We start from the raw sequence: 10,455 nt of genomic DNA, 5'->3' as shown, positions 1-10,455 counted from the left end.
AGCAAAAATGCCACGCATTCGCTGGTTCCAGGTTCTCAAATTTGAGGATTTGATGCTTTTCTTTGAACTGAATATTTGGTCTGTGGGAAATGATAATCCGATTTCACTCTTATTTTCTGGCATTTCATAGACACAGAATAGAATCGGCAGATGGCTTCATTAAAAGAAGTTGCAGCCCTATCAAAGAACAAATCCTTCAGCTTCCCTTTTCTTGCAACATATGTTGTTATGGCGTGATAAGCCTTTGTGGTTAGTTAGTTAGTAAAAATCATACATTATTTACCATATTCTGGCTTAAATCTCCTATTGTACGTGTGAGGTCATCCCACGTACAACTATTGGTATGGCCCTTTAAATTTACGGTGGGAGGAGGAGGAAGTGTGATGACGCACAGGAAAATGGTCCAATAGGGTGTTGATCAAACCAAGTACATCGCAGATCTCTTAACATTACTGATAGTACGTTGTGACTGTATTATTACCGTCAGGTCTACCAGCGCAGGTTGGTGTGCGTGTGTGTGTGTCTCTCTCTCTCGCTCTCTCTCTTGCTCTTTGTCTCGCCAAAGGGCGTGTTTCTCTCAGATGTCGGTCTGTAGTTTGTGTAGGCGTAAACGTTACCATGCTAAGTGGTTGTTCCAAGTTAGCTAGCCCCGGGTAAAATGAGGAAACGGACCTATAATGTCTAAACTAATCCAGCCAGTAATGACTACTTTAATTGTATGTTGCCGACTGCATGCGTGACAGTGTAACGTTAACGTTTTACTAGGGAGTATCTTGGAGAAAAATCGTGCACGTAAAGCAGTGTCCCAACGCGTAAAAAGCGTGTTTGGGAAAGCAAAATACAAAATAACGCACAGCTGGAAAGTTCAGTAGCGTAGGTTGTATGCATTTGGTAGCTAACGCCTCTCTCTCTGACATGGAAATAATATGGCACTCATGTTGTACTCAGGGCCGGCCCAAGACATTTGGGGGCCCTCAACAGGGTTTGGCCCCCCTAATTGTAACATGTGTACGTTGTTGTAAATGTTACCTTGAGCATGCATAATGTGCAAATAATCATGAAAAGAGTAAATGGGATGTATTGGCAGTGATACTAAAGTGGAGGCAGAATAATTCCCTGAGCATGTTAGCTGATGCTAGCTAGCAAGTTTTGTTGGCTTGTTTTTGAGTAATGGCTGAAGAAAATACGAGTTTCTCTGAATATGTACGGTCACTCAGTCACTCGGTTAAAGATAAATCTTTACATGCCTATAACTATGTCCTGAACGGTCACGAAGGCCTACAAGACTTGAAATGCAAAGATTTAACAGGTGAGTTTTGTCTCTGGCCGCACAACTTGCTAACAAAGTTAGCTAATGCGCTAAAAGAGTTGTCATAACGAGAGAAGTCACCTATTTCTCAGAGTTCCCCAATTTCTGATGAGGTGGGCATGACAAACCTTTAGACACATAACGGTGTCCATACCTACAACAGACAATACTCTATTTAACCTCGCGCGACATGAAGTGTGAGCTACAAACACGGGCTTTTAGTAATAGTACAGTATTTGTCTATTACCCCCTGACCCTATGAATGGTCCTTCTCAGGGCCTCTTGCTTGATCTGGTTAAATATTTTAATGAAAGGGCTGAATCTCACCTGTTGTCACGTGGAAGATGTCCAAATGTAGAAATGTAGAAAGGATATGACCCCCCCCCCCGCCCATCCAAATGTGTGCAATATGTGGTTTGGGGAGCAAAAATTGGAGCTTTAAAACCACGTCAGAGAGCAGTCACATAAATGATGATGAGTGTGCATCATTTTGCAGTTGAATTACAGGAATGTGTTTGAAACGGTTCATAAACGTGAGCGAAGTATGTGTTATACAATAATACTATTATTAGTTATACAATACAATAATACTATTATTATTGTTACGCTATGGTCATCAATCCATTGCTTTCCTCTTGTTTTGAAATGATGTGTACCTCCTGAGGAGTGCCCATCACGCCCACATATTGCCTGGACTCGTCCCCACAGAGGTTGCCGCTGGCAACGCGAAGGCACGTTCAGGCACGACGCACTTATGCTTCGCATGCTGCGGTCTACAAACACTATTGTCGGTTGGCGTTCATCAAACACAATAAATAGTTGTTATTCACTGTCACTTTTGTCACCCAACCTAATTCTTGTCTCATTTGTGGTCTGATAAACAGTGAATTTAGCATTAACACATTTTTAATCACACGTTTATTTTATTTGCAATAAGACATTTTTTTTGATGGCAGTGTTGAAAGTTTGATTGCGTAATAAAGTCACAAAAGTAACCCCGTACGCCATCTACTGACGGGGCATAGGACATACATTTAATTCATTCAGTCTGACCAGAAGCAGCGATAACATGGATCCCCACCGCGTTAAAAAAATAACTAAAAAAATGAATGACCACAGGGGGGATATCAAATTTCCTGGTGTGCTGTTATAACAGGTTATGACAATATTATAGCCTAATGGTAATGTAATAACATCGACCTTTCAAATTCAATTATTTAATTGCAGCTTACTGCAGCCAGAGTCTGTGGGGATGGAGGAGGAGGCCAGGTGTTTCCTGGGGAGGTTTGTGGAGGAGTTCCCAGCTGCTCTGGAGGAAGGCGCTCCACTGCCTGGCAGCCCCCTGAGCCACAAAGTTTCCCTGGTGGAGCTGCACGGAGAGAGCCTGGAGCTGGGCCTGAGGCTGCTGGCTGCCAGGTATGACAGTGAGGGAGAAGCACACAAAATGCCTTTTTACATATGTGGTGGGCCTGAGGGACGGACATATGCCACAGCAAGATTAAATACACACACACGCACGCAGGTTGAATGCCCCGCGCTCTTGTTCCACCTGATTATGGTCACTTTAATAAATGTGTAATATCACTTCACTTCAAGTATTCCTTAATACTAAAGAATTTCAAAATTTCCCCAGCAAAGTGACGCGTCTTTCCTCCGGCAGATCACGCCGTGTCCGTTTCAGGAGTCGCTTTCTGTCAAGTAGCTTGTGAAGAATAAGAACGGGTAGAATTTAGGAGGCTACAGTCGTTATTTCAACGTGTCTGATACCTATTTAATCAACGTTTATGTATTTTTAAGTATCAGACTCCAATATTAAAAGACTTGGATTGGGAACAGGGCCAAAAGAACTTGATTGACATCCCTAAATAAAACAGTTTCATTGAAAACCTGTGTAAGCTCATTTTTTGTTTTTCTTCCCCACGTTTGTGACAATGCAGCAGAAACCATTACATTACGTTGTTTTTAGTCGTGGAGTGGTCAGACTTCTGGAAAGTCCTGAGAAAGATTTCTCATCTCACGCAGGTCATTAGTCTTCCTTCTTAGTTGTTGTCTTGCAAACAGCTATTCATGAACCTTCAAGCTCAAGTTCAACTTAAAGTAGGAACACGCAGAATTTAAAAAATGCGTGTGCGAGGCCTCGGTCTCCAAAGAATCACTGGCTTGTGTGCTCTCTCTTGTCCTGCTCACATTTCTTTTTCAGAAGTACGCCCTGTCAGGAAGACTTCATATCCTGTCTGCAGAAAACAGCATTGTTGTCCCCACTTCCTGTTTCCTAACCCCAGTCCCCTCTTCACCAGCGGCGCTCATTTAATGAGCGTTGATCACGGCCCGTTAACATTTCACCCATTTGTGTCATCGCTTGTTTATTTCTGCACCGGGGTGGATCGGTCACCATCTGGCTGCAGTTACGCATCACTTAGCTGCAAAGTCCTGCGAGAGAAGTGAACGTTCGGATCTCGGCCGAAGTACACAGCGTCTATTTCTGATTGTCTTTGTTGGTTCAGGGGCGCTCCTGCAGGCCTCAGTGCCCTCCTGTGCCAGGCAGCTCTGTCCCAGCTGCTGCAGAGCGACCTTTCACCTTTCCACTGCCCCCAGGAAGCTGAGGCCAACCAGGAGGAGGAAGAGCAACTAGTCTGTAAGTATTTTTACTTTACTGTTTATACAGTGGGTTCTTTACTGAAAACAGCTGCCTGCTGCTGCTGGAGACAAAGCTGATGAGGGTGGAGCCTGTTTCATTCTGTATCCTCGGTCATATATTGTGCTGTATATGACGTAGTAACCAATTCTCGTTTGTTTAACTTACCCTCAGTACTCCAGTCAGAGGCAGTCCAACGCCTCTTCCTCAACAAGCTGATAGACGTGGCGCTGGCATGGCATCAAAACCTGCCCAAGCTCCTGCCCCCCCCTTCCCGGTTCCTCCACTGCTCCGTTCACGCCATCAAGAACACGAGGCGGAAGATGGAGGACAAGCACTTGGCCCTGGCCCAGTTCAACCAGCTCTTTGGAATCCAGGTACGAGACCCTCACTGCAAAACACGCAGACACTGCCTGTCACTGGTTTTCATGTGAGCGCTGCAGGGAGGACGTATTTTTGTGGGCCAACCCGGAAGTTAGCATCGCCCTGGTTCCCTCCACAAAAAGCCAACGGGATTGTTCCATGGGAGTATAAACACAACGAGGCTGTAAAGGCGGACTAGTGAGTAGATGACTTTCCGTGTTCGGCATGAAGACGTTTAATGTCCGCGACAACCTCTGTAGTCTCATTTAGCCGCTTGTTAGCAACCGCCTTTTTTAAGACACGTAAAAGCTTCAAAATTCACAAGTGGGGGGTATCTACTGACTTATTTTTTGTCGTAGAACAAAACTTATTTCAGGCATCTAACCAAAAACCCATTGACTTCCAGACGAGGGAACCAGAAGTGTAAAAATGCGAACTAATTTGTGGGATTTTAGGACTCATTCCTGCAGCACCTCTATTGCCAAAAGTTCAGAAAACCAGAAATCAAAACACCTCCAAAATGAATTCTTCCTCTCTCCGCACCATGATCTAGGACGGAGTGGAGCGCGCCTACTTCGCCGTGTTTGACGGCCACGGAGGGGTGGACGCCGCCACCTACGCTGCCGCTCACCTCCACGTTGCTCTGAGAAAGCAGGAGACGCTGCAGAGTGACGCAGCCGCCGCCTTCAAAGCTGCCTTCAAACGCACAGATGACATGTTCAGGGGCAAAGCCAAGAGAGAGGTACTGAAGCCCACACCGGTCCAACATCCTGACATGCACACACTGATGGGAGTGTGCCGCTGGTGTAATTACATTATATGAAATTACATTAGAATAATAAATCAACCAATTTCAAAAACATTGCTGTAAATCAATTAAGTAAAATTGAATTGAACAATCAATAATTATATTCCTTATTTGATTTAAGTCCAACCCACCAAGCTGCAGCAGGAGCTTTGATTGGCCAGCTGCTATGATGTTGCCGTTCAGAGCTCCTAATTTGGAGGTTCTGGGATCTGCGTAAGGGTGTCCCAATTTTCCAAATCCACGTCAGGCAGTGACAGTGTAAAAGCCCCTCAGATCTGAGTGTTTTGTGGTTTGTCCCTGTGTTTGTGTGTGTGTCTGTGTGTGTGTCTGTGTGTGTGTGTGTGTGTGTGTGTGTGTCATCAGCGTCTGCGGAGCGGCACTACAGGTGTGGCGGCGCTGATCCAGGGTCAGGAGCTAACTGTGGCCTGGCTGGGAGACTCTCAAGCAATACTGGTCAGAAAAGGACAAGCTGTAACACTCGTGGACCCCCATAAACCAGACAGAGGGGTAGGGATATCACACACACACACACACAGACACACACACACACACACACAGCTCTCTGCTGACTGGGATTTTGGGGGGGGCGGTTTGTATAAAATTAAAACCAAAATTCACAGCGTCACTTCACAGAAATATGACTAAATGTATTTTTACGTGTTTGACACATTTATTACATAGATGGGTTCAGAAAAACACCAGTCCTCCCATTCATTTGAATGTGGGTCAGTATGTTTAAGCTGCGGCGGTGGGGGCCGCAGGGGATGCCCAAAAAAAGCCCTGTGGCGAAACAGAATACATTTTTGGAGAAGTCGCCTAAGCTGGCGATCATACCGCAAGAGGCCAAGTGGAAGATGAACCTTGTAGCATGTAGCATTGTAGCATATGACCATGAAGACCTTTCCAGAGCTGCACTAATCGCTGCCTGGTCCCCCTGACCACTATAGGGCCAAATGTTCCATGCGTGTACAATAAACCTCTAATGCCTCCATCAGGTCAAAGTCTTTTTGGTTTGGTGACCCCACCCTTAGGTCAAATCGTCAACTTTGCAGAGAAAATATTCCATAGTTTACTGCTCCTGCACCCCTTTTTATTTTGGAAGACAGACTATTTCCTGTAGCGCCCCCCAATGGTCAAACTTTACCTGGTTAAACAATTGTGTGTGTGTTCGTTCCGTCTCTCACTTTCATACTGTGGGTGTAATGACAGCTGCACCCTCTAGGGGACTCTAGAGGGGCTTTAGATTTGTAGCCTTGGTTTAAGACAGAAGATGATAAAAAAAACAAAAAAAAAACTGTACAGCAAGAACTTGTATAACTTGATTTGGTGTTGTCAAGGTCTCCACTGTGAAATGAATGGTGTTGAAGGCTGGTCAGACTTTAAGGTCGGTCTCTTTTGTCCTCCGCCGTCCAGGACGAGAAACAGAGAATTGAGGATCTCGGTGGCTGCATCACCTTCATGGGTTGCTGGCGTGTTAATGGCACATATGCTGTATCCAGAGCTATAGGTAAGTCAATTGCAACCAACTAAGAACAAGGGCAAAATGCATTTGTGCGGCCTCGTCATTTTCATTTTGGGCTTAATTCAGTAAATTCTCACCTAATGGCCTTTTTTTTTTTTTTTTTTTACCTGAGCGACAAAGAGGACAGTATATTTCATCTTATTGTAACTACTACTTATCATGAAATGTAGCCAATGAAATAGTAAAACACCTCCTATCTAGCTTTTATAAGGAGGGTATCAAGTCGGAAGACATCTTTGTGACAACGTAAATGTAGTTACAAAAAAACAAAGCTCCGCTTTTTAAAGGTCCCATATTCTGCTAATTTCAGCTCCATGCTTTTATTCTGGGACTCCACTAGAGTAGCTTTGCATCTCCTCCTGGCCCTTTCTGCAGCCCGTCAGTCCCCCCCCCCCCCCCCTCTGTCTGAAACAAGCTGTTTTAGACAAACTGAACAACCTCCAGAAACTTGGAAGAGTAGTTACTGAGCAGAGCGCGCCGATAACTCAGACAGACTGAGCGGGTGGATGAGCATCCCTGTACTTGGTGGGTGGTGCTGTGCCTGGATCAGATGACCTGCTGGGGGGCGTGTCTGAGAGCGGCGACTGTATAGTTGTGACATCACAACCTTACGGAAGTCCCGACGGCTCGTTTAAAGGCACAGTGTCTGAATACAGCACCTAGACCTGCTTTACACAGTGATACAGTTTCACTTAAATTAGTCTTTAATATGAATTAAATCAAATTGTCCCTTTGTTCAGAGCTCTGTGGGTTAAATTCAAATACCAAGCCAAAAAGAATATATATGTATATTCTTTCTAATATTTTTCTATATTTTTAGCTGGACCGCAGCGAAGCGGAGGCCAGCCCAACAGATCTTCAGTGTTTTTGTTTTATTTTAACACCGAGCTCTGCTCATTTTCTCCTCCATTCTCTATTCCGTTATTCTATTTTCCCCTGCTCCTTACCTCTTACTTTTTCTGCTACAGCAATTTACATTGCAATTTGCCACTTATACATGCTGACACCGATATATCTGTGAAAAGCTAAAAGCAGCCAATAATATCAGTCCAGCCTGTCTCTTGGTCAGGTTTTTCAGGTTTGAGAGATCATCAGGCCTAGGACTGAGTCAGTCCGAAGAGTTACTGCTGTGTTTAGCTGCTAACCGCACATTCCGCGTCGCTCCCCCCCACAGGTGACTTTGACCAGAAGCCCTACGTGTCTGGAGACGCCGACTGCTCGACGACCCAGCTGTGCGGGGACGAGGACTACGTTCTGTTGGCGTGCGACGGCTTCTTTGATGCGGTCAAAACTTCGGAGGTCCCGCATCTGGTCCTGGATGCACTCCAGCAGCCCGGCGACCCCGAGGGCGGGGGAGATGCTCCGCTGGAACGGTCCGAGGATGCTGCTGCCGGACTGAGAGTCGCTCAGCGCTTGGTGTGTCACGCTAAGGCAGCCGGTTCAAGCGACAACATCACGGTGATGCTGGTGTTCCTGCGCCCGCCGGAGCAGCTGCTGGCTCGAGACTCCACCACAGCAGCCACGCAAGCCGCTCAGGACTCCACCCCCCGAGACGCGCCGCAGCAGTGAAGGAGGAGGTCTGCCGCACAGACGCCACTGTGCCAAGCTTCTGCCTGACTCAGCATTTCTAATCCTGTTTTTTGCCCCCCAGGTGCTGTCAGACGTCCCGCAGACTGACAAAGCTCCTTTGATGCTAACAGATGACGCATGAACATGAGTCACACTCTGTCACTGCTTTGGAGGGAAAGGGTTGATTCAACTGTATTTAGAGGGGGGGGGGGGGGACCAACCAGCATCCCTACACTGTAATACCCAGAAACCAACCAGCATCCCTACACTGTAATACTACCTGCCCCCAATCATAGACTGTATATAAAGATGGACGACATGACAGCACCCCAAAAGTGAAGCCTAAATGTCTCGATCCCCCCCACCCCCCCCAGTGGCTGGCTGCAGTATAGGTCATAATAAGCCCCGCCCCCTCCATGTTAGCGGATGGGAACATGGGCCAAACTAAAGAAAAATCAAAGCACACGTCAAATCAATTTTTCCCAAACGCTGATGTTTGTTCATGTTTTCTGATCTGTTTTCTAACGTTTGGTTTGAATTCGTCATTAGTCATTTGAAACGGGTTGAAATGTCACGATCGACAGCTGAGATTGACCTCGCGGTTGGGTCGGGACCTCGGTACTGCAGCCCCACCCCGTATCCGGGGAGAGTTTGGCTTCATTATTGCACAGTGGGAGGAAAAGGAGACGCGTCGGCCATCTTTATATACAGTCTATGGCGTCATGTGGTTTGACTAATCATTTGACTAAACATCCATTTGTGTGATGATATGCAACATGTGAGCGTCACATCAACTTTTTGTACGTGTGTGTGCGGCAAACTGCGCAAAAATACGATGGTCCTGGTTCAAAGCCCGGAATCGATCGTCTCGAAATCACGTGACCGTGTTAAAAAGGGGCGTCGTGTTTTTTTGTGGGAAGCATCCGCTCATACCCCTTTTAAAAGACCGTTTAAACTCTGTTTCTGTTACATCTCATTTGAAAAACATGATTTCAGAACATGATTCGTGATTATGAAAATGAAAGTCTGATCCTTTTGGGGGAAGCAAAGAAAGGCCGTAATGATTTAAAGCAATTATAAGCAACTCGACACCTAATGAAATGAAATTCCACTGAATTTACAGCATTGACATATTTCACTTCCTCTTCAACGAATGCGGTTTGAATTCTAGAAGTCAGTTTGAAGCTGTGCTTGATGTGATAAAAATCGTTACGGCCTTTCTTTGCTTCCTTTGTCTCTGTGCCAGAGAAAAGTTGGCTTCCTCTTGACCTCTATACTGTTACGACAAGGTTTTTTTTTTTTTAAAACCATTTCTTTGGTCTTAATGCTCTGTATTAGTATTATTTTATTTTTTTTTCTTGTTTTTTATCGCACTCTGTGTCTTGGAGCTCATGGATTCACTGTTTCAGGTGGGTCGGATTGGATTCACGCTCATGTGCTCATTTAAGCGATTTCTTGGGGGGGGTGGGGGGGTAACCGTGCCTTTGCCGGTCATGACGATTGATGAAATGCCTCAGAAATGCTGCAGTGGACAGTTTTCCATCCGCAGTGTTCCGTGAGCGAAATTGAATCCTTTAGAGGAGCTAAAAAAAAAAAAGAAAAAAAAATGCACGTCAGCCTTCAAGAACTGAAATCAGTCCGTCTCTTAATGCCAAGCAGTATGACTGTTAAAAGTATTTTACACTGTGCACCTTGCCTGAGCCTGGCACCTGAACTGTAGTTCGGGACGTACTGTAGTGAGACTGGAATTCAGTACCTGGAGGCACCAGCGTGGTCAGTATTTTTTAATGTGCCAAAGTACATAAACGCGAGGTGAGTATTGACGCGTGGATCGTGTTTCTTGACGAACTGAATCACAAACTGACAATATTTCTGTGCTCCTGTGTTTTTTTTTTTGTTTTTGTTTTTGTTGAGAACATTTAATATTACGATTTCAGCTGCAATGACTTTGAGATGTATTAATACACTGTAATACTCTGTATCGCTGACAAGATGGTAGCACCAACGACTGAATTAAAGGCCACGATGACGATTCTGATCAGTTTGATTTATGTGGCGCCAAATCGCCACCAAGGTCATCTCATGACACTTCACATATAGAGCAGGTCTAGACCGACTCTTTAATATTATAAGAACAATTTTCAGGAAGATAGACATAGACAGCGAAAGACAAGGACAGATCGGAGTTGTCTCTGATCAGGACATGTCCTTATTATCAGGCTGTCCCAATAAGTCCCTGAAGACTCTCC

At 45.3% G+C, this 10,455-nt stretch overlaps 1 protein-coding gene across 1 annotated transcript; it reads left to right on the top strand.

Annotated features, from left to right (window-relative positions):
• The first annotated feature begins 2,541 nt into the window (after positions 1-2,541).
• ppm1f (protein phosphatase, Mg2+/Mn2+ dependent, 1F) lies at positions 2,542-9,634 on the top strand. Its single transcript, XM_070903919.1, has 7 exons — positions 2,542-2,725; positions 3,814-3,944; positions 4,119-4,321; positions 4,861-5,049; positions 5,479-5,622; positions 6,529-6,622; positions 7,812-9,634. The coding sequence occupies exons 1-7, from the start codon at positions 2,562-2,564 to the stop codon at positions 8,204-8,206; spliced, it is 1,320 nt and encodes a 439-aa protein (XP_070760020.1). The 5' UTR covers positions 2,542-2,561; the 3' UTR covers positions 8,207-9,634.
• The last annotated feature ends 821 nt before the right edge of the window (positions 9,635-10,455 follow it).

The sequence above is a fragment of the Enoplosus armatus genome, chromosome 4, assembly GCF_043641665.1.
Source record: "Enoplosus armatus isolate fEnoArm2 chromosome 4, fEnoArm2.hap1, whole genome shotgun sequence".
Taxonomy (NCBI): Eukaryota; Metazoa; Chordata; class Actinopteri; order Centrarchiformes; family Enoplosidae; genus Enoplosus; species Enoplosus armatus.
Note: the sequence above shows the minus strand (reverse complement) of the source record. Positions and strands in the feature narration are given on the sequence as shown.